General features: G+C 39.9%; 1 protein-coding gene across 10 annotated transcripts in view; it reads left to right on the plus strand.

Moving 5' to 3' along the window:
- The window catches only part of Lar (tyrosine-protein phosphatase Lar), an 833,005-nt gene that overhangs the window by 648,972 nt on the left and 158,572 nt on the right, over positions 1-25,461 (plus strand). For 5 of the 10 annotated variants that reach the window (XM_083132037.1, XM_083132044.1, XM_083132040.1 and 2 more), the window contains one exon: positions 7,769-7,963. In XM_083132037.1, coding sequence (XP_082988163.1) covers positions 7,769-7,963 — 195 coding nt within the window. The remainder of the gene's footprint in view (positions 1-7,768; positions 7,964-25,461) is intronic. The other 5 variants (XM_083132038.1, XM_083132039.1, XM_083132045.1 and 2 more) reach the window with 1 other exon arrangement.

Raw genomic sequence — 25,461 nt, forward strand, 5'->3', positions numbered from 1 at the left:
GCGGTCAGGGGCGTGATGCTGATCACATTAACCCCACTCACGACCGGATCAAGAAAGTGTGGGGCGTTACCCCACACCCCCTATACGCCTTCATGGCGTGGTGCTATGCACAGGGGAGCACTTTACCTTTTTGTAAGTACTGAACTGAAAATGTAGTACTTTCGCATGACCTAAATTTCTTAAATGAGGCAATAAAAACAATGGATTCACAAATCAAAATTGTATAATTACAATTTATTTCACAAAAACCCAATACTTATGGATGAATTGAAAGAAATGAAAACACACCATACAAATAAGAATCCTTCATAGTAAATGTTCAATGTGAAAATTGAGGCCGATCTGCTTCTTTTATTAAAGTTGGAATGCACAAACTTTAACAATCAGTCACAGTACAATCCGAGTTGGAGCACTGGAAATCTCTTGGTACTTCGTTGCATAGTAAAACAGATATCTATAGCTCCGCTCTGCAGTTTGTTTCTAAAGACAAAGAAAGAAGCCAGAAGTGCAGCCTTCGCGGAAGCGGACGAGTTCATTCCGCATAGCGAAGAGGTGGGAAGCGAGCGAGTTCATTCCGCATAGCGAAGGGGTGGAATGCAGGGTGTGAAGAGAATATTACATCACTTTAAATTCTTCTGATGATTATTATTGACTGCAAAATCAATTCTACCTGTGATATTGTCTTTCTTCACAGAGCTTCCATTCCTTCAGTAAAAATAGAACGTATTTTAATAAAAATACATAAAATTAATGTATTTTGCAAACTGGCTTTGCGGGCCGCAAAAAAAGGCATGGCGGGTCGCATGCGGCCCGCGGGCCGCCAGTTGGAAACCCCTGTTTTAGAAGAAAGACACAACGAAAAATGGTTGTAGCAGCAATACCGACCATCTACGGAGGTTATTTCAGTCGTTTACCGCCAAAGCGTCGGCCGCTCGGCAGCCCCTTCAAGCAACAGGTCCCGGAAAATTGCGTTACAGGAAGTCGGTAACAGAAACCGCTTGTTTTGTAATGTTTTCACTTTTCACAATTACAGTTACAATTACAATTGAAATAAACACGTACCTTGTCGCAAGAATGCTGGAAAAGGTGTCCTCCCAAATACAAATATTTCTGCCACCTTATTTCTTACATCTAATCTTAGATTAGACATCGCTACTTTATCCTCAGTTGACAGAAATGAAAGACAGCATCCCGGCGCATAAAGCAAACCCAAAGCGTAAAACGATATTTAAAAGTAATAATAATGATGATCACTAACCTCGTGTGTTATAAGAGATGTTGAAAAAGAACTCCTTCGACAGCAATACAACACGTTGCTTAGGTTCAAGAGATCCTGTCTCTCGTAATTGCCTGACCACTTTTCTGCAAGAATTCGTTTTCACGTAATTATCGTACATAAAAACTCTTTGTTCAAGACTATATTTGTTTAGCGGCATAACTAATGAATGAATAACAATTAACACACAATAAAGCACTAGCACTGTATAGCACACTAACTCAATAACACAGTATAAACAACACGCGTACTGATAAACGCAAACAGAAGTGAACCAGAGCGTACACTCACTACATCTGGTAGCCGACAGTGTTGCTAACCATTTTTCGGCAATGTCCCTACAGACGTAGTCAAAATTTCCCTACAACTGACCAAATGTCCCTACGCCAAGTAAAGCGACTAAAAAAACAACACCTCGTGAGCATGCAAAAAAGAAGATAAAATATACACATTTACTTACCAAATCTTTCTGCTCGGTGCTTTCACAATTAATGAAGTAGCGAATTTACAATACACCGATGTTTGTAATATTTCGCATACTCACTAATTGAGGCCTCCTAATCACGAATTTGAAGTTGGGGGTCACGTGTAGAAATTGTAAAATTTGTGAAATTGAGTGGTCCGCGATCGGCACGATTGCTCATTATTTACCGGAAGATTTTGTGTTTCCAATACTTAAAAAACGAAATACACATTCCTGATATTACTACGACCCCAAATTTTAACTCTGTTTGTCTATCCTAACCTAACCTTACCTGAATGGTTCGTGGGGCTATCCGTCAATGGTTTCTGGGGCTACCCGTGCATCCTTTTTCGACCCCAAATTTTAACTATGTTTGCCTTGCCTAACCAAACTTAACCTAACCTTACCGAGAATGGTAAGTGGGGCTATCCGTGAATGGTTTTGCGCTAATTGTGATTATGAACCGATAAAAAAATCTTATTTTCGTAGCACTTTAACGGCAAACGTTCAACATCGAAGACGCCATTTTCGTATCCTGCAATTTTACGATCGATGCACTGTTGCCAAACTTACCTGTAATCAAATCAGTCCACACTCCACATGTTCTTCTACATCGTGATTGTCGCTGTCACATGTAAGCACCTTCTTTGGGCAATATACTGAAATCCATAAGTTTATTAATTAGCCCACGGCCATCCTCCTGCACATTCCACCTAACAATCTGTACAACATTAACAACTTTTTTTACTGTTCTCTTCCACCATTCTTACACAATCCATGCTCTCCAAGTATGAAATCACCAGTGTGGCAACGCTGTAGACAGCATAACTAATTGCGAACGTCAATTGTTCATATCAACAAATATGGCTACCATATTTGTATACGGAGAATCATTGCGAGAATTGAAAAGCTTATTTTACAACTTCTACACGTTAATGAACAATTTTTTCACCTCACCCCAACATGTTAACTTGAGATAAATCATCACGACTAATTATTTCGTGAGTATAAGACGTAGCATAGAAATTACAGAAAGGTCCGGTATTGTAAATTCTTGCCTTAATGAATAATAGGGGTGTGCGGGACAGATTTTTTTGGATCGGGACGGGAATTTTTTAAAATCCCGACATTCGGGACGGAAAAATTTGCAATTTCCCGACCAAATCGAAAAATTTTCGGGACGGGAAATGTTCGAAATTTCCCGAAGCTCTGGAAATCTCTGATTCTACACGTCATTTTCACTTTAAGTGATTGTTTTTGCATTTCTAGAATAAAAACTTACAATTTCCGGTAAGTTCCAGAAACTTACAATGCAGAAAACGTCGAGAATTAACGACTTTTTAAAGTGACCATTCGGTATTTCCCGACTGCTCAGGATCCCGAAAAGCCGGGAAGTCATTTCCCGAAGTCGGGATCGGGACGGGAATTTTTTTTCCCCGATCCCGGTCCTGACTTTTCGGGATCTCGCACACCCCTAATGAATAACGTTGAGTCGTTTACTGTTGATTATGTTATTTGGAGTCATACATGCTGCTGCTGTGAAGAGATAGATATTGGTTGGTGATGCTGTATCTTGAACAATTCTGGTCCCATTTTATTTCTCTTTTTTGTTTTTGTATCACTTAACATTGAAAATATTATTTCCGTTTCCGCGTTAGAATGTGGCAATGTTAGCACTATTTTCGCGAGAGTGGAAATGTTTTCAAAAAAGAACTTGCCTTGAAAGTTCTTGGTAACCGATAACATGTTCCAAAATTCTGATGGAGATTTGTTAGTTCTTTTTTCTCCTACTCGCTAAAGTATCCAGATAAACTAATGCATTCATTCCAAACCGAGCACGAAGAAAGTGCAACTGACTGGCGAGTAAGCTTTGCACCTTTGCACAATAAAATGTTATTTTCCAAGATTGAAAAAAGTCCCTACGTTTTCCCTCATTTGGCAAAATCTGTCCCTACGCGTGCGAAATATAGTGAAAAGTCCCTACGCGTGGCCGCGGTGGCTCAGTCGGTAACGCGTCTGACTACCATGCTAAAGGTCCCGGGTACGATCCCCGGCCGGTTCAAATCCGGGAACTTTTCTAACGTTGGAAGCGGCCCCGGCGCCCACCCAGAGCCGAATAACATGGGTACCTGGGTAACATGATGCTGATCACATCACCCCCACTCACGACCGGATCAAGAAAGTGTGGGGAGTTACCCCCACACCCCCTATACGCCTTCATGGCGTGGTGCTAAGCACAGGGGACCACTCTACCTTTTTTTTACCCTATCCGTAGGGACATATCGCTACGGTTGGCATCACTGCCGACAGGTGTCGCATTCGTGCAGTATGAAGCGCCCTCTGGCGGCTGACAACTCCTCCGATAAGCTGCCGGCGCTCTCGCGACAACTGAGGATAAAGTAGCGATGTCTAATCTAAGATTAGATGTCAGAAATAAGGTGCCAGAAATATTTGTATTTGGGAGGACACCTTTTCCAGCATCCTTGCGACAAGGTACGTGCTTATTTCAATTGTAATTGTGAAAAGTGGAAACATTACTAAACAAGCAGTTTCTGTTACGAACTTCCTGTAACGCAATTTGACGGGACATGTTGCATGAAGGGGCCGACGCTCTGGCGGTAAACGACTGAAATAACCTCCCGTAGAAGCGTAGGTAGCAAGGGCGCTCGGAGAGGGAAAGAGGGGCCTGTACCCCTAGAAAATTAATGTCCAGCCCAGGGCTTAATTTCTTGCAGCGACATTGGATACAATGAAATACGCTATACAAAGCTTTATCCTTTTGTTACATGAATAGTTCTAACCATAGATGAAGAGAAGTTCTTGTACTAAATTTGTCTACTGTCTGTCGGTGGTCTGGAAGTGTAGAAAAAGTAGGGGAGAGGGTGGGAATATGGAACACTTTTTTGTTATCCACTGTCATTAGATATGTTTGCCGGCTCTGATTATTTTCACGTATTGCATAGGTAAATATACTCTTTAATATTGGTATTACCAAACGTATATTCAAAACTGTGCACTCATTTTGGAAATATACAATTTTAAAAAAACCTTATCAAAATTGAGGGCTTGGAAAACGGGGTGATAATATGAAATAATGGTAAGGTTCAAAATAGAAGCCGATCGACTGATTGATTAGCCAGTAAAGTGTACTCTAGGATAATTATATAGCGCTACATGTTTTTCTTCTTAGGACCAAATTGTGTTCGTGGCATCGTGTACCTGAAACAATGGAAACCGGGGTTGTAATATGGAACAGGTATTTCTTACAAATTCAAAGTGTTCCATATTACCCCCAGCAGACATTTTCCAAGCACCATCAAAAAAAAAATACCTACATCTACCGCTTCCCACTCAATACTACGTTAGTACGGAAGTCTCATCTGAGTACTTTCGAGAACACGTTACTTTATGTTGCTAATAAGACTAATAATGCATCAAAAACAATGCACGATCAATTCTTACCTTAACAACAATTGTTTCATGGTCGAAAACCTGGCTCTTGCCTATGACGACGTCGCTAACTCAACTGCGTCCAACGCGCTCTAGTTAGTAATGGTAAGTATTTTGCAAGTGTTGTCAACTGCCAACATTAGATCGCACCAGTGAGTAGCAAATTATAGCGAATTTCATATTACAACCATGTTTCATATTCCCACCTTCTCCCCTAATATATTTCGGTCACTTCTCTGTAAGGCGTCATGTGTGTTGCCTAACTACACATTGAAAGTTATGTATATATGTATTTCAGGATCCCATTTTTATTGCTGGTGACTGTACATAGATGCACGGTCATTTGTGAACGTACCACAATATTTAGTGTAGTTCATGTGAGAACACAATAACAAATAATAACAACAACAAAGCAACTTTTAAGAGATCCAAAAACTTTCTTCTCACAAAACAACACTGATAATAATAGCGTACAATTGTAGTATTAACATGCATTTATTAGTATTAGTACTAGTGGAAAGTCAAAACCGACATACCATTTTGTTATTTTACCTTTAACTCTGAGTAGAGGAAGAATATTCGGAAGTGGAATACATCAATTCCATGCCCAAGTTATAAGCTGCATAACTGTCTATAACAACATAATTTTGTTTGACAAAATAGTTTTTTCACAAAAGGTACAATTAAGCCATCTGAGGAAATGGATTCCTAAACCGACATACCTGTTGAAATAAGGAATTACGTTACAAAGCAACAAAAGCAAATATATGTAATAATATTTTAATGGGTTCTATTAGAGAATAAAGCAATTCCTTTAATAAACATGAAATAAAATAGTTTCTATTTAGTCCTCAATGGCAACACAATTAAAGCCAGTTTCAGTAATCAGATACGTACAGTTCATATTCTGCACCTATACATTGAACATGAGCCCAAAGATTGCACATGATACACATTCACCATTGGCGTCTCCAGAATAAAAATCATTCATAAAGAAATACATTCAGCATCTATGGTATTTTCATCTGGCGCAACGGTTTAGGGGAACCCAATTATTGACGTATGTCGGTTTAGGAAACGACGCCATCAATTATAGAACCTCAAAAATCTACAAACATCACATCTTCACAACTAAAATAAATATATATTCGAAATCATTATTTCATCTACAGTAATATGATAAAACTGTAAAACAATACTCATCCATCCAGTATGAAAAATACGAGGGGAGAGTGAAAAGTTTTGAGCCTTACAGGGAAGGGGTGTTTGAGCTACAGTTCTCATTATGATTTCTCTACATAATCTCTATAATCACACACACCCCCAGATGAATGCCCTTACGCATTCTGTGCTGTAATTTGTTTACAGTCATTGGTAGAATGATTTGTCACCACTGAATGACCGCCTTCGTCCGTGTGGAAGTGAGGTCCTCGAAGTGAATTCTTCATAGCAGGGAAAAGATGAAAATCTGACGGTTCAGGTCGGGGGAATAAGGTGGATGGAGAAGTGCGGTGAAGCCACACTCGACCAAAGCAGCCTGTGCAGTGAAGCCTTGCCGACAGAGGTACCAAATCACGACCCTGTCGGCCACTCTCTTCTCTGACACTTCATTCATGTTCAACCTGACAAAAAAATAGAAGCATGTGAATTTCATATAAGTTCGCACATAGTGTCCTAAAAGTCAAACCTTACATCCTCCAAAATTTTAACTACCTAGCATCACTCCTTCCATGTGAGACTCAAAACTTTTCACTCTCCCCTCGTATAGTACTATGCACAGACAAACAAAAGTATTGAAATCGCCCAAAAACAAAAATCCCTCCCTACACAAGAAACTGTCACCAACGCTCGTTTCGCTGGTCCCACACTATCTTGGGAACCTATACAATAGAGTTACCCTGTTACAAGAAAGTGGCAACAATTCTCGGCTGTGAAATAGGAGTATGTCGGTTTAGGAGCTCCATGTCAGTTTTGGAGACTTTCCTCTAGTAATAGTATTCGTGTATATTCATTGGCGTTCCGATATTGACTGAAACAATTTAAGCATTGTCAACCTAAAATTACATATTTCACGCACATAATTTCATTGACAGTAATTTGCGTTATTTATTATAGAGGACTTATTACAAGTAAGACTAAAGCTCTCGCCACGAAAACAGTCCAGTCCAGTCAAGGTCACGCCACACAACTACAGTGTTGCCAATGAGCAACAATTTCAACCGACGAAATCAACCGCTTGCGTACAACGACCAAAGTGTCGACTGAGCAGCTTAGAAGAAGTGTGCCAATCCTGTAGGGCCGAGGGTGTGGAGGAGGCAAGGGGAAGGGAGCTCCGACCTTGACTGGGCTGTTTTCGTGGCGAGAACTACAGTAGAGGTATTTTTGCCAGGTTCACGATAGCTTGAAACTGAAGCGGTGTTTTGGAGAGAAGTTGTCTTGCTATCAGCAGCATGGTGTTATTTATCTGTAGTATATTTCTAAAGTGTTTCACAGACTTATATTGTGTGTTATTGAATGCTCAAATTCCAGTTGTATCTTGATGCAGAGACTAACAATGACTTCTTTCCGTTTCTTTTCAGCCGATAAACTCCCAACCGGTTTCCCAACCTTTATCGAAGCACCTGTTACTAAAGTGGTAGAGATAGGTAGAAATGCAGTCATGCTGTGCCAGGCGGAGGGCAGTCCCCCGCCAAGAATATACTGGGTGAAGGAAATGCTACCGGTTGATATGTCAAACCCCCGATACCAGATTTTGGATCAAGGTATGCCTCCAGGTATGTGTGTGGTGGTGGCGGCAGGACTAACATGTCCGAGGCTCGAAGGGCTGTTTCTGCTTTTGATAATGTGCACCCGTTTGGTGAGTTACCGCAACACTCGATTGTCTATCTCTGTCGATTTTCTATTGTTTTATGTCACAGTTACATTCTATCCCCTCTGATTTTTTTTTCTTAACAAATATTCTGAACTCCTTCCAACAATGGACAAATGTACTATAACATTCATTCAGAACTTTTAGACTAACTTTATACTAACAGCCACACTAACGAAACTAACACTTTAGCTTGCCACAGTTCCAAAATTTTGATTTCAAAATTCCGCGGGTCTATTTTTTTTTCTTTCTTATTTCGAAAATTTTTAAAGGGGAAGGAAACTGTAACGTTCCTCGTCAAAATGGAACGTGTTTGTAATTAAAATTTCAAATATGTCTTGATCACAACTGGTAAATGAGAATGTGGCTGGTAGCTTGATGTTCAATTGTTTTGGAGAGTGGCAAGTCAAACATTCACATAAGCCTAACGTGGCAGCATTAACCCTGCCCCTACTCACCCACAAAACTAGATTACTCACACCTAGTTTCTAAGACTTGTTTTCTCATTAATCTATGTGTGTAGTCCTTTCTCTTCTCTTGGTGATAGGGAACAACTCACCATGTGTTATGGTTTGTTAACAGGTTAAGGAGTGTTGGTAATTAGTTAATATACGGAGTTAATTAATATTAATATACAGGAAGAGCCTAAAAGAAATAGATTAAACGCTTTATAAATCGAAAACTGATTGTTTTATGAGGAAGCATGTATTACTTATTCTTAGTTTTGGACTTTTAACCACTGTGTTATTTTTTGGAAGCCTCCGTCTTCAGGTTAGGTTAGTTAGGTTACTAAATCACATTGCAATCCCTGGACACATGATGTGTTTGGGGATGGTGTCTATATAGAGAATAAATTGTTGCCTTGTAGGATTATTCTTGGTGGCCAAGGCTCCACCTCGTCTGTCGGTTACAGGGACCTCTTGTTCATGAAGTTGCCAGGGAGAGTTCACACTACCCTGAAGACGGAGGCAGTATCAGCCTCCGAAACGTTGGTAATTTTATAAATAACACAGTGGTTAGAAGTCCAAAACTATGAATGAATAAATCACCACTGATCAGCTACATGGAACATTTAGTACTGTTTTATAGAGAAAGTCTTCAAGTTTACGACCTCCACTTTTCGTTTGTTTTCGTGGCGTCAACATCACGTGAGTGCCCTTGACGTCAGTCGAGCAATATGGCCGCTTTCTGTGTGCTTGAATTTGCAAAAACAAATGTTGTTACTGTCGTACAGCATTGTTTTAGAACACGGTATGGCAAATAACCACCCACAAGGCAGTCCATTTACTATAGGAAGAAGAAATTTGAGGAAACTGGTTGTCTGTGCAAGGGGAAAAGTCCTGGGAGAGGAGAACAGGTTTATCACATGATATATGTCGTGTTACAAAAGGATCACACATACAGTCCATACCAGTTAACTGTAGACCAGGCGAACGAGAACAAGTCTCTGCGCAAGTAGTGACGCGAGACGGCTCCACCAATGAACAGTGAGAGAAACGGGATTGTGTAATCGGCGACGGGAGTTTTCCCGATTTCCTCCAGCGTTGCAAACTTGCAAACTTTTGAAAAGGATAATATCGAACGCACATGGCAAACGGACCGTATTTTTGTCTGCAGGTCTGTACGATTGGTTTAAGAATTTCTTAGGGAAATATTAGGGATAAAACTGCAAGAGCAAATTTTCACAAGTCGTGTATTTAGCGTACGGACTAAGGTCTGGACCGTACGGTTGGCAACGCTGTGCTTTCACCACTCTTATTATCCCCTTCCTCCTCTGCCGATATGCGCGGCCCTGCTCTACAGTTAGCTGGTATGGACTGTAGAACATTTGTAACTTAGCCTTGTAAACTTCAGGACATATTCTTCCAACCATGTAAGTTCTTCAGCCATGTTAGGGCCTCCCGATGGCGCAGCGGTAGCGTCGTCGCCTTGTAATCAAGGGGTCCCGGGTTCGATACCCGGTGGAGGCACAAGTGGTTCGGATCCCACTTTAAACTGTAGGTCCAGTCCCGATTAGCCTTACTGTGCATAAAGTGGACTTAAAACACCAAATCAACCAACCAATCTTCAGCCATGTTATTAAAACTCTTGTTTAACTCTTGTTTCTGTAAAACGTTTGAAACTGTCTATTTCTTTTAAGCTCACCCTGTACACCGAGGCCAAACGTAGGTTTATTGTGATCATGTTACATTACAAATTTAAATGCACTAAAGGATTGCCATTCAATAACGATGCATTTAGTTCATCAGGTACTCCCGTGGTCATAATTGAATTACGAATTCTTGTAACTTTCCCTGAAAAGAACCAAATACTCTTATCAGACTCATGTAAACCTACTTTTGGATCCCTCTGAAATATTAGTTTGTAGTATAGGCTATGAAATGCCACAGGACTGGAAAACGTCGTCGCAGGGCTTTACTGGTCAAGGCGATATAGTGTTAATATGATTTAGTTTACTTCATTGTTGACCTGATTGTAGGATCACTTTAACTTGGATTTTTCATTGTATGTTTGCAGTGATCCATTTTTTGAGGGCAGTATAGCGCCAACGTTTGAAAAACATTGGGTGGAATGAACTCTTGAGATTTGTTTTTATGATTTTATGCAATAATATATGTCATAAATAGGCTAAGGATTTGCCCTAAAATGCTTTTTTTGTTTCTTGGCCAGAAATTGTAGGCTTTTGCATTGAAATTTATTTTTTGAAAAAAAAAATGAAATCTTGTTTCAGATCATTTATGAGAGTAATACACGAATTTTATAGTGGCCGTTTTTGCCTATTTGAGTCATAATTGCCTATTTCGAAGATAACTGCTGTTTGAGAGCCTAATCCAGGAAAATAATGAAAAATCTGTCGATGTTCATCAAATTTAGTGCCTTTTTTGGGGGGTACTTTTCGGTGCTTTTTGCCTCCATATTTTGAGAGTTTCTAGTCCCTATTGATCTGATCCTCAGTATATAAACCCTTTTCTCCCAACGATGATGTAAAACACTGAAATGTAACGCATTATAAAGTTGTGAGAATTCTTTAAATGTATAGTTATGAAATATATTGTTTTCTTAAGCCCGCTCATTTTATTTCTAAAATAAAATGTAACGACAGGCAAATCATTGGGTAGTCCCATGTAAGTTGACACCACTGTTTCCACTGCTGAAATTCGTCGCAAGCTTTTTTAGTGTATTGTTGTGATTTTTATATCGCACCGTAGTGTGTACGAGTGGATTGGAAACTTCAAAAATGGTAGACAAAGCAGTTGGAAGACGTGCCAGGTGCAAGGAATTTCTGAGATGAATTTGACGGAACAGTTGGGCCGCCATTGGCGGAATTGAAGCTGATCGGGACATTAGAAATGTATCTGCATTCGAGCCGACATCTTACGAGGAGTTTCAGCAACGGTAACTGCCTGCAAGAACTGGATCACTGTTTTCCTCAGTAGAGCATCCATATTAAAAATGGCCCCTGCAAACACAAGGCGACAAAGAATTAGATTATAAACACACCTCATAACAACGTAAGGAAAATTGTGGATAATTTACTAACTCGTCTCGCATTTAAGATAATATGACCGTCCTCGTGGACAGTTAGAAATTGTGCAACATTCAATGCAATAATTGTCAAAGTAAATAAGCAAGACCCTCAACGTCGATCAACTTAATTGGGTACCTTGAAGATTTCATAATAGCAGACTATGGCTGTGCCAGAAAGATCCAAAACGCAAGCTTGAATTATGGTCTTGCCGGAAGTGACTTCACCGCGGTTCGAAAGCGCCAATTAAACTAGCAATCTAGCAGTAAGAGACAATGCACGCTCGTTACTAGTTCGCTTGTTTGAAATCATGGAAGCCGAAAGTCAGCCAGGTGTTGGTTATAGTTGTTCTGTTGTGTGTTAAAATATTATGTGATTTCTATGGTGTTTATAACGCGAGAAAAGCAGTGTGTTCTTAGTTTTATCTACTAATCGTATGAGGCGCTGCAGTCGACGTGCAATTCGAGAGATTTCGCTTCCCCTCCAAGACTCCAAGACAACTGCAAGACCATTCTCGAAACACGTTCGCTTCAAGTACGCTCTTGCGTGCGTCTCGAATCAAGAGATGAGATTGTAATGAAATGAATTATCCGTCTCGTAAAATTGGCGTTATTATCCACAGCAATTTTCATCAAAATGTACCCCAATGTAAAAGTGGATTGATGAAGAAAACAGCAAAATTAATTGTGGAAGGAAACCAAAAGAGGCGCAATTCATTACGTAGACAAGACAACATTTAATGCCATTTGTTCTTGTATAATGGGATTTGCATGAAATCTCTTCCTGTTGTCTCTATTCTTATATTGAGTGTATTGGATTATGGAACTTAATTTGGAAATAATTGTTGAATGTTCAGGATAATGTATCCTCGTAATTCAACGCGCACAACCCCCTCCGACTATGCCGTTGCTTTCTTATACGACAAGAATTACGATAAGAGATTATGAAAATATATTGTACAGTGGGACCCATGAGTATTACCGTGCAAATTGTCCATCACCATATTCGTGTACTTTATTTGACCCAATATGAGCTCCAAGAATTAAAAGAAAACTCGAAACAAGCTATTGACAACTTCTGCATCAGCATACATAAAAGTCCATCGCTCAAAAACACACAGGATGTAAGAGAAGAATTAATGAAAATAGTCATGGACAATTTACACGGTATGACTAATTTCATTATTTTTTTTCTCTTCCATCCTGAGTGCTTTTAAGGACTGGAATTCGACGTATGTAGAAGTTGTAAGGAGCTTGTTTGGAATTTTGTTTCAATTCTTGTAGCTCTTACTGCGTAAACAAGATAATAAACATCATTTGCATTGCAAGTAAACACAAGGTGCGAAGTCTTGGAGAAACAGGGAGGGATTTCTCCTCACCAACAATCTGGCTCTGAAAAATCCCCTCAATAAAAATATCAGGGGAGAGGTTTTGTTATAATAACAATTAGTACTATGAAAAGGAGAGCTCAAGAAGTTTCTTTTAGCAAAATTATGAAGTTATAGCATTAGTAGAAAAGTTTGAAAACTGCAAATATTAGAAATGTTCAACGTGTAATTTGCTTTCACGATTACGTTACACTAAAATTTACATCCAAGTTCCCCCGCTACAGATTATTGTGCACACTTATCTTGTGGTGTTGTTTCGGTACGTCTTACAATGGTTGCGTATTATTTTTGTTAGTTTGCATTGTATTAAATTCTAAACGTATTATTTATATACAATGGTCTTTCGTTAGTCGTTTATCTTCAATCGCCATCCACATTATTTTTTAAACACGAATGTGTATTTATACAGCACTTTTGTTCAAGGTGCAGTTCGACCTACATTGTATTGTTTTTAGTAGGATTTTCTATTACTTCGTGTAGTTAGTCTTTAATTCTTGTTATTGAAAGTCCAAAATTGTATTGTTTAAATTACAGAGTACTACTAAATTCGTTTACTTTACGATGTTAGAAATCTGTAAATATATCATTGTACAAATTGTCCATCGTTGGGCTAAAATGTTCAATTGTTTGTTCATTCTGATTTGTCCAGCAAAGAATGGATAGATCTACGTCGTGTGTTGATCTGGTGTTTGACTACAAGCTGCACCATCTTCCCTCCGGTCCTAAACGCCCCGGTGCGCCGTTACAGAACGTTTATGGTGGTTCACACCGCAAATTGCACCGCGACAAGATGCGTTTCGGGGCATTAGTTCGCGTTTCTTCCGCCAGGCCGGGGGTGAAAGGCAGCACGGGACAAAGTGGGGGAGAGCGGATTTGAAATTCGAGGCACCGAGTTTTGGAATTTAATTACCAAAGTGATGCGAACAACAGCCACCTGAAAACATAGACAGAGGCAGCTATTTTATTGCCTCCTTACCTTTTCTCCCCTGCCGGCTGTTGTTGCTGTTTCTGCAGGGGGGACAGCGGGGGAGCGATTCCCGCTGAAGCAATGTTGTTATGAGGCAACTCACTAAATAATTACATTAGCCTCATGTTTATGGCTTCTAGAAAATCGGCCGTGTGCCCCTCCCAGACTTTAATTACGTTTCCAGCTCAACTTCCGGGGAAAGTCTCGTGTTGCTTCCCCTTCTCCTTATAAGGGAGTGTATTTCCGACCTTCACTTGTTTTTCCGTCAGTTTAGCGTTACCACGTTTCATTCAGTGAAAGTTGAGAGGGATTCTGGAAGTCCCAACAGCAACACGTCTTTAGGTCTAGTTAAGTTTCGGATGCGTGAACGCCGAGCGAATCTTAATTCAAGCCGGTTTGAGCTCGGATTATGACCCCATTTGCTCCGTGTTGATATTATCTGTGGTCTGTGATGGAACATGGCCAGGGCAGCGTCTAAAATGGATGACGCAGAGGTTTATCCAGAATTTTCAACCAAGGAGTTTTTGGTTCGTATTTATGGTTTGTATAGATAAATTTAGAACGAAAATGACCTTAAATTGGGGCTTTGTTAAACAGTGGCAGAGTGGTTAGCACAGAAGCATTCCGATGTCAGTGTTCCTGAATCCGAATCCTGGCCTGGGCATGAGTGCCCCTTCATCAATTTCATATCACTCATCCTCATCTTCGCGATTAGCCAAAAGTGGCAGAAAAAGCGAAATAAAATTAGCCGAAATCAATCAATCAGTTCGAAAATCATACGTAAGTTTATACATTAAGCAATGCATATTTTGATATGGCCGAAATCCTGATTCAGTAGGTTGATCTGATCACTGAACATTCTTGTATTTTGTTAGTGATGGAGCTAAATATTCTGTAAATGAAAAATACCGTATTTATTCTTACAAAAACTCACAGATATATACAGAGCAATACTCTACGTGGACAAAAGCAACGCAGCGTTTCCCTCGCCGGTAGTGCCACCTGGTATCAGTTGCTGCAAACTAATAAATTCAGCAATGACGCAGAATACTGAGAGCGGACAATAAATACTAACAAGATGGGACAGCATAAGCCCGGGTATTATGGGGTTTGTTTCAATTTTAGATCCGTTTTGTGGGAGGAGGGGTGTTTGTAAAGGAGAGGGGGGTAGCGCGTTGTTCCCTAATGCACCTGATCCAAACATACGGCCTCTGGCTTTTTCCAGGGTTGCGTAATTTCATATAATTTAAGTTTCAATATATGGCCGGTTTATGATGTTCAGGCATTTGTAGGTCCGGAAAAGGGTCTGGATGATTTAATTTTCGTGCGTTTTCCGAACGTGGACATTTCGCGAGTGGATTTTTCCCTTTGGGACGCGTTGCAGGTTTTGTCAGAACGTTAAACGTTCTTTGTAGCTCTTGTCACCTCACGGCGCTTTTGTGTCTGTGGATTAATCGCAAGGTTGACTTCGAAGCTGCTACAATGACAGATGAGCATCAGTGCCTTAGCAGCATAGGCGGCGCTAGAGTCTGGATCTAGCGGTGCGGTGTGGAAAGACTACCATTTATGTGTTTATGTAGTTCAAACTAAAGTTGGAGGAGTAACATCTCGCGAGCAATTATCGTCGGAACAACACACACCTCTGTCTGCCGTGAATGTCAGTATTCGCTTTCATGCCGGTGGATATGATGTTGAAGAGTAATTTATATTCACTTCTGTGTAGTTTGATAAGATAGTATGTGACAAAGCGATAAGTGTTAGTAGTCTTGTTATAATGCGGCAACGTAAGTACATTTTAGAACAAATATTTTTTATGTGCGATTATATATGAAAACGAACTCGTGCAGAAGTATGAGAAGACCATTTTTAAATATTTTTTTCTCAAATTTGGGGGGGGGGGAATGTGTGGCACTACAGTGGGATGCATAAGTATTACCAAGCAAATTGTCCATCATCATGTTCCTGCACTTTATTTTACCGAATGAGAGCTCCATAAATTGAATCGAAGTGTCAAACAAGCTGCTGATAATCTCTGCACTAGCATACATAAAAATCTATTCTTTAAAAACACATGGATCCAAGAGAATCACTGATAAAATAGCCGACAATTTGCCGAGCAATACTTGTGCATCCCACTGTACAATGCAAACATTTCCAACATCTTCTGTGACAATGTACGTGATTTCTTTACTTGTAATTGTGAAATATTTTAACTTAAATAAATCTCTCCGCTTGAGTTGTGGGGTGAGGCGCATCCGATTCCATCCGTTACACGGGCGCGCGGACGAGTGGCACAATAACCAAATGAAGGAAGGAACTGTCGTTCTATATCATGGAAATTTCACCTTACAGTCATTGTTTTCCACTCTTGTCGTGATGGGGAACTGCGTTTAAAAGAATCATCAGGAGCACTCACTCTTGGATTGGCATATAACAGATATTGAACTGAGGAAAGGTGGGAATCAGTGAAATCCTATTATGCAATAATTTAAATATCCTCATATTAAAAGGAACACAAATTAATTTATTCCCAAAAAACTATTTCCCTTCTCTGATGGAGCAATTATTGGAGAATTTTCTCCTAATCACAGAACTAATGATGTCCAATTTTCCTCTGCAAATTCCACACGGATACGGCGACAGTGAGAAATCAGGTGAAGCCATGACCGAGTTGGTGGAGAAATTGCCACAGACCCGGGTTTGGTTCCTGGTCGAGTCTTTGTTTACGTCTTTTAATTTCTACCTAGCACATTCCCTGTGTGTACCTAATTGTAACATAATTTTCCCTGCACATTCAGAGTTTTTCACGTTATTTATAAAGTTACTTCTCAATAGATTAGCAAGTTGTAACTGTGGAATGAGTTCACGTTATGCACAGAAAGGCTAATCGGTACTGGACAGTTTTAAAGTGGGATCCGAGCCACTATGTGCCTCCACCGGGTATCAAACCCGATAACTCTCGATTACCAGGCGACGATGGTAAAACTATGCTATCGTAAAGGCCCATAAGGGTAGAATTAACCCGAAGTAACATCAGTTAACTTATAAATTTACTCTAGAAAACCGGATATTGTACGTGCAATGATTGATTTATTTTGCCTTAAGTTTCAACTCGTGCACAATCTGTTTGAAACAGTGCGTCTCGGGTTCGATTCATTGCTAAGACAAGTTTGTTTTCGTCGCCTTGGTAAACTTAGAAAGAGAGGTACGACCTCTAAGAGTGGTTATACTAAAACGCTACTAGATCAGTGGTCACAGGTTCGAATTCTGGATAAGGCATGGACGTTTGTGTTTTTTTCTAGGCATCCTCATCGTGATTATCCTAAGAAAGGTAGAAAGTGACGTAATGGAATTAGGTAGGGAAAAAGCACACAAATATAAATCTTGACGTATTTTGATGCCTTGAATTGCTGATTTTCAGTTACGAAAAGATCTGTGAAAAGTATCAACATTTGGAGCCAAGTATTGTAGTTGGCAACACTTCTTTCCCCAGTGCCCATTCCTATATTTCAATTTCCTGCGTCCATCCCGGGAGACCATTATCCTGCCAAAGCTTCCCCTTCCCCTACTCCCACGCAATCCCCGTTTGTCTCTCGACTCTCGGATTCAGACGAAACAGACAAAAGTGCATCGCGAACTTAATTTACGGAAACAAAACACTGTCAAAATGCCCGGCAATCAAAGAATCATAACCGTCAGCTTTTGTCGGGCGGGGACCGAGGTTTGTTTCGGAAATCTGTGCTCCCGTCCCCCCTCCTTCCCTCTCTCCGTAACCGAAGCGGTCAGTTTTGCGATGCGTATTGCTCATAAACTTGATTTGCGTACGTGTGTGTGCGTGTGCGTGATGAAGATTGGCGTAAAATTTTGGCAGAATGAGCTATTTCATGCTTCAGTGTCTTTCGGGCAGAATTGAATACGGCGCAAACAAACTTCATGTTGATTGTTGTTTTTTTTTTTTACTTTCCCTGCGTACGTTGATTGGCTAATTAATGTGGAAAGTTGTCACGGATATAGGCAATGCTTCATGCTCATTGGATCGAGTTTCAGTACCAGTTCCTATTGTTACTTATTTTTTCCTCTGTTCCTGGGCATGCATAATTTTGTTTCACAATTGAAGAGAGGCCCTGAATATGTAGTAGTGTGGTACTGATTTGTAGAGAGTGGCTAGACACACAAAGTTGGAACACCCGTTGTACGAGACACCAAAAATAAACCCGGACTACGTAACCTACTCGTATGTGTATTTTCAGTGTGAAAAAAAAACACTTCCTTTCGTGGCAGAAAATCGAAGTAAAATAGAACAATCAAAACTCTTCCTACTTAAGCGAGAAAATTGGGGAAATCTGGTTTGGTGTTCCTAGCATGCAGTTTTTGAAACATGTGCATCAAAGGGTGGTAATTTTGGTTCGTGTGGGTGTTTGTAGTTGACACTTCCGGTGTTCTGAAAATTTCGTGACGTAAGTTCCACAAAACAACAGTTCTACAATGTTTTTGTCATTAGAAGTTTTACAGGGACATGTTCATGTAAACTTAATGCAAATATGGAAATTTAATTACGCAAGAATGTTAAAATTATAATTATATTGTGCTTTAGAATGGGAAGGACCTCCACGTGACGTCATACAAGCGAGTTCATTGAATATAGATGGATTCACCTCTATAAACCTCACCTTTGTCCCCAACCAAACCAGGCCTTCTGAGATAATATTCGCCTACCTATGATGGCGCCACACACAGCAGGAGTGAGGTGTGGTACATTTTATACCTTTTCCTGGGCCACACAATATGTTTGTGATGACTAAACAAATTGTGCTTATTGTGACCGTGTTTTGTTTCCGGTAGCAAAAGCACATCTTGTATCGCGTGAAAAACGAAACTTGTAGATGGAGCAAGAATTCTCAGCCAATGATAAGTACCCGAAACAACGAATAAATGGCCACAATATAATCAGATTACCACCAAATCGTTATAGATGGCAAGCAATTGAAATTGCGTGAATTATCAGAGATAGTAAGTATCTGTTCTGAACTTATTCATAATATATTGCACCAGAATTTACATTGAAGGAGGGGAGCCAGTGGATTTTACCCTTCTGGGGAGGCTCCACATTTCTAAATTACTTCCTAGTCGGGGATATACAGGGTGTCATTTTAACGGCGCCCACGGACCACAGAAACGTGTAGAGGACATCAAAACAAACAACTTTCATCCGTAACATTTTTATCGTTAGTGCGTCGTTTCGGCGCTGCGGTCGTTAGAGAAAAGCCCGTTTTGCCGCCTGAATGCTGGCAACCCAACGGATAATTTGATCGCTTCTGTGACGTCATTTCCTGCGGTGAAACAGCGCACGGCAATGTTGCAAGAAACATACAAATGTATGAAAAATGTCAAACTACCAATCACATTATGTGCTGTAAAACGAAGCGAGGAAGGCGTCCAGTAGACCAAGGGAAGTGAATCAAGGATACGAAAAATGATAGAAAAACAACGTATTCAAAAGGAATTATTGATTATCAATAATTGTCAATATTAGAACTACATTTTGAGATGATAAAGTAATAATTGTGATACCAGCATGTCAAATACTTGTGAAAATAAAACTGTAATCCCCGGCCTGCAGTTATACAAAATTGTACTTTTTGAAAAATATAAAGAGACTATAGCTCTGAGTAAGTATGTCGTAAATAGTTCACTTTGCTAGATGTATTGTAGTGGCACAGTTTGCGTGTGAATGCACCTTGTTGGGTAGGCTACAACACTTTAATAATATCCACATTTAGACAAAATGAATTTCAACCGAGTGCTTATTAGGACAACTTATAATGTAAAGCTAAGAATTGCAGATATTATTTCAGTTTGAATACAAGAACGTTAACTGTTTTGTTACCTTTGTTCTTCTTTCAGCAAGCTTCTTCGTGTATTAACCAAACTGACGAGGAAAACAGTTTACGATGAAAGCGATAAAATTCGTTAACTTACACCGGTCGTAATACAGCTGTCACAGAATCGTGGATGTCGCTTCATTAACGCCACAATGTTGCATAGAATCTTTTGTGACGCTTTGAAGAACAGTGCGTGGAAGTTTAAACCTTAGTTGCATTACACGCTTAGAGAAAGACATCGATCTGAAATGTCCGGAACTTTCAATGTATTTGCTTGTCTTTAAATTGAAAGTCACGCATAAATTGTGATATTGATCGTACAGCAATTGAATAAACGTGGAGCGAGAGAGAGAGAGAGAGAGAGAGAGAGAGAGAGAGAGAGAGAGAAACACGAATTATACTTGTTGCACAAGAACTCTTATCGTATTTCTTCATACTGTTACTCGTCTTGGCCCCCCACACTTTACCTCCGCATTCGAGGTTCGGTGCACTTCGTACTCGGCTCAGATTTGTCTAGGGGTATCTTTCTTTGTACGACAATGCACGTGGGTTGCTACAAGTCAACATAATTATATAATTAACTACAAGAGACAACGGAAAACCTTTTGCGAAACCTTTATGATCAGGGGGATAAATTACCTTGTCCAGCATGTGTGAAATTAAAAACGGAAATTTTGGATAATTTCTATAGTTTAATTAACGTAAAATTTAAAGTATATACAAGTCGTATCCGAACGTTCATTTCTCTAATTATTTATCGGGCCAAAACTCTAATTTTGATGTTGGAATCTCTATTGTTTGTACCTGGATGCTTTACATTTCATGAATTACATCAGGAGTACGCTTGTCACAAGGTAGACTCGCGTTACTCCAAGAAAACGTCTTAACAGGCGCTAGGCCGCAGGACGACAAAACGAGAAAATTGCAGACTGTTGCATTTGGGAGTAAGAAGCTGTCTGACACTCAGCGTTCTTATTCTGTCACAGCGAAAGAGTTATTTGCGTTGACCATGGGTCTGGAGAAATTTGAATATTACTTTCTGCAAGCACCGGAAGTGATAGCTTACACTGACCATTCTGCGCTCGTGGACATCTTGAAATCTTCTCAGATTCCGAGTCACATAAACAGAATGATAAACAGGGTGACCAGGTTTCCAGTTACAGTAAAATACATTGCCGGTAGAAATAACACAGCGGTTGACTACTTGTCGAGGATCGAAGCGGGATTCTCTGAGAGGGAGAATTACATTGGATCTTCGGATGCAGAAGAGAATTATCCGATAGAGGACATCAAGCCTGAAGGATATTTCAGATTAGAGATGCCTGATGGGACGATAATGGAACATCATGATATTCCTAAAGTCGAAGGCAAAGTGTGTCAGAAATTCGACCGGAAACAGAAAAGGAAAACGGAAGCGATGTTTACAGATGCAGCTGGCAACACTGTAAATGGAGGACAGACGGACGGACAGACAGAAATTTCGCCGCCCGTAGATCTTAACGATAAAGATATGTGGAAAAGAGAACAACAGAGTGATCCTTATTTGTCGAAATTAATTGGATGCTTAAATGGAGAAGAAGTTGAAATAAAGGATGCTCGAGAGAAGAGAAAATTTGACTTTTATCTGCAGCATTCCTGTCTCGATGATGATGGACTGCTTTACCGTTTCGTTGACGAAAACACTGGACTTTATCCACCGTTTAGCTCCAGATTGAAGCTGTGGGTACCAGAGAAGTTGAAGAATGAAGTACTTAAATCTTCGCATGATGATTTATTATCTGCGCACTTAGGACATGGAAAGACATTGTTTAAGGTCCTAGAGAATTATACTTGGGATGGAGTAGTCAAAGATGTCAGTAACTATTGCAAAAGTTGTATCACTTGTCTTCAGTATAATCCTGACAACAGCAGAAAAATGGGATTTATGAACTCGAGAAAATCTACTGCGCCTGGATATAAAGTGTTTCTGGACATTTTTGGACCACTGCCTACAAGTACGAAGGGTAGATACAAGTACTGTTTAGTCATTCAAGATGAGTTCTCAAGGTACATTAGTTTGACACCGCTTAGAACTACAACGGCGAGGACGATCTCGCAAGCATTCTTGAAGTACTGTTTTCAATCAGGATTTCCGAAATACGTTGTCAGTGACAACCAGAGTGTATTTCGAAGCAAACTGTATTCACAGACGTTGCGTTCTGTGAATTGCAAGCCTGTCTATATTACGCCATATAGACCGAAGGGAAACAAATCAGAAGCAGCGATTAAGATAATCAAGCAAGCACTAGGAAAGTTCTGCAAGGAACACTCGTCGTGGGCTGAAAACTTGGACGCGATAAGTTTTGCCATTAATAATGCAACGAATTCGATGACTGGATTGAAGCCGTCATTCTTGTTCTTTGGACGTGATTTGTACACGCCGCATGCCACTCGGAAAATGGAGCTTCAGAGGGAAGATGGAACCGGGAAGGACGTCACGGCGGGGAGACAGATGGATTACGTCATACAGAAAGGAAAGAATGGGCGCGGCTTTCGAATTTGCAAGAGAAAAAGAAGAAAAGACGAGACAAAAGGCGTCAAAGGCCTACAATAAGGGCAGAAGAAGGGTTAATCTTCGTGTCGGAGATCGAGTACTGCTTCAAGAGCATAAGATTTCGTCTGCTTTTAACAAGCAAACTGCGTGCTTTTTCCCGAAATTCAAAGGGATCTACAGAATTCTGAATTTCACTACTCCAAATAATGTTGTTTTGGAAAAGGAGGGTGAGGGGAAGAGAGTTCTGGCTAACGTTGACCAGCTGAAGGTCATTCCGAGAAGAAATTTGAGAATGTGAGGGAAAGCACTCGTCCCTAAATTCTACCCTGAGAATCCATCTCAAGGGGAGGGGGTAGAAGGGCTGTGCAAAATGATGAAAAAGAAGCCGAAAAGTCGACTTCGAGTTTGTACAGTAGTAATTAAGTTCCTGATTTATTGTCGCTACACATTAGTGTCCTGGTAAATTCATTTCTTGTGAATATAAGATTTAAATTACGGACTGTTGTATTTTATGTTATGTCAACCTTTTGCCGATAAAGGGTGGTGACAATTGTGAACATGAAGACATGAGATTTTCATCGCTAAGAGAATGCTGAAGGATGGCAGTTCGATGCCCGGAAAAGGAAGGGAAAGTTTCCTTATAGATGGAAAAATGGGAAAGCCATTTTAAAATCGGGTAGTGTGATCGAACGATAGAACCTTGGAAAGCATTTGAAGCTGAAATTCGACAGGAGTCGAACCAAGTACCGCGGATGTCCCAGACGCAAGGACTAGGGGACTAAGAAGCCGGGAGTTCTTCGGATGGACCGAGAGAGGAGGCTGAGTCGATCCTAGAGCGGGAGCCGGACATGTTCATTGGAAGGTGGAGGGGCTGAGTCCGTCTGCACCTGGGAGCAGTCCAGATGACCAGATGACCAGATGTCCAGGAGATTCCAGGATTCCGGAGGAAGAAACCGTGTGGAAATAGGACATTTAGTTCAGTGAAATCGAGACTCTTCTTTTTCAGAGAGACGTTTTTGACGTGTAGTGAAAATAACATTTTTCAGTGAACTTTTTTCTTTTTTTCAGATACAGTGCTTAACTTTTCTCAGTGAGTTTAAGACAATTCACACAGACTGAAATTTAAATTTCAGATTGAATTGTAACGCTGGGGAGGGGGAATCTGTTACCCTGCCCCCGTGTCAGGGCAACAGTGTTTTTTTTCCTTATTGTAATATTTATTAATATGTTAATTAATTGGGTAATCAAGTGTATAAACATATATATGTCTGATTAGTGTAAATCAATTTATTATGCATTTTTAATAAATATTACAATAAGGAAAAAAAACACTGTTGCCCTGACACGGGGGCAGGGTAACAATACGGATACATATTATTGTACCTTTTCACATAAGAACCATCCATATATTCTGTTCCTGTAGTTTCCTTTGTTGTTCACGTTCTTTTCTACTTAGATTACTCGTGACAATGTGATTGGATAGAATTGACGAACTTTCGATGTCGTGCATCGAATACTCGTATCAAGAATCATTAAATATTAGAAATTAAAATATGGTGTCTAAGGGCGAGAGAAAGTAACTAATAGGATAGCTCCTGAGAAAAATATTTCTGAATTTTTGGAACACTGCCCCGAAAAATCACCATTTAAGATTTAAACTGTTTAAATATACAATTTATCCAGAAGATTCTAATAATGATGATAGAATCTGAACAATATAAACCTAGAATAGAATGTACGTACATTGTGTGGATTGAACTTTTGCATTGGGGTTGGGGCTATACCAAGAGATGTAATTCATTGCTGTCTAAATGTTCGCACCCCCGGCAACCTAAGATAACAGTAGACAAATTGTGCATCACTGTAATTTTTTCTTTCTGTATCTTGTTTTGTTCGAAGAAATTGAATTGTGATGATGCTGCAATTTACCTGCTAGTACCTTTGGCGTCGGGCGCACACACAAATAATAATAATAATAATAACTAGAAGATAAATTTAAAGTAATATAAAAACTGCACATTCATACTCTCAAACCCATATTTCCCGGACATTCACTGTTCCAGCACGTGTTGCACTGAATTTTTATTTTTCGCTGTTATCGCGTTTTGAAACGCATGTTTTAGTCATTTTATAGTTCAACAAAAAAAATTGACTTGGTTTACATAGAAGACATTATTAAAAATAAATTGACATTTGTAGTATCTCTCTCTATATATGTAGGAACTCTTCCAGAAACACATTTTCTGTTCCATCTTCTTGTGCAAGAATCATTTGTGCCGATGGCGAAAGAAGGCTTCCATTTGGGTAATTTTTTCAATGAACTTTTCCTATGTTTATAAATATGAAAATACACGGTGTTCCAGAATTATTGAGTGGATTTGAGTCATCAATAACTCAAAAAGTTGTGTCTGATCTCCACTTCAGCTTGAGTTCCTTTAGTTCCCTACAGGATATCCAGGCAGTAGTCTTTCTTTTTTCCTACAATGTCTGGATTGACACGCTATACTGCGTCTCCCATCCTTCACTTAAGTTCTTCAATGTTGGACACTACTCGTGCACACACACTATCGTAAACAATGAAATGGCGCAAAGTCTGGGGAGCGAGATTCTGTCTTGACAAACCACTGCGCTTTGTGCTGCACCTCCATTTTTTTTATGAATAAACAAACTCGCATCGTTGGTAGGCTACGACTACTACAGACATCTAGCCGAGTATGCAGAAACTTTTCGAGATGATTGTAATAGTTTTTGAGTTATATTATGACTGAAATCCGTCAGACTTTTGGAACACCCTGTATTTATGTTAGTGTTAAATTAGAATTATGCTAATATTCCGGGAACATAATGAATGAACAGGAATGAAACTTTGCCTGTATAGCGAGGGTATGTAACGGACCAGCTTTAGACAAATACATTTTTCTTAACATTTCTGTTAACGATCGAATTCTACCGTGTAAAGTGAAAGAAATCGTACAGTATTTTGATGACATAGATATTCCATGGCATATTTCGCAGATATAATTGGTCCTAATTCCTTAACAGTTCGCGTAGCAAAACCAATCAGAAGCGAGATCTAGGTCACGAGTGCAGATGTAATGACGGCGAGTG

The sequence above is a fragment of the Lepisma saccharinum genome, chromosome 12 (assembly GCF_977018435.1).
Source record: "Lepisma saccharinum chromosome 12, izLepSacc3.1, whole genome shotgun sequence".
NCBI lineage: Eukaryota > Metazoa > Arthropoda > Insecta > Zygentoma > Lepismatidae > Lepisma > Lepisma saccharinum.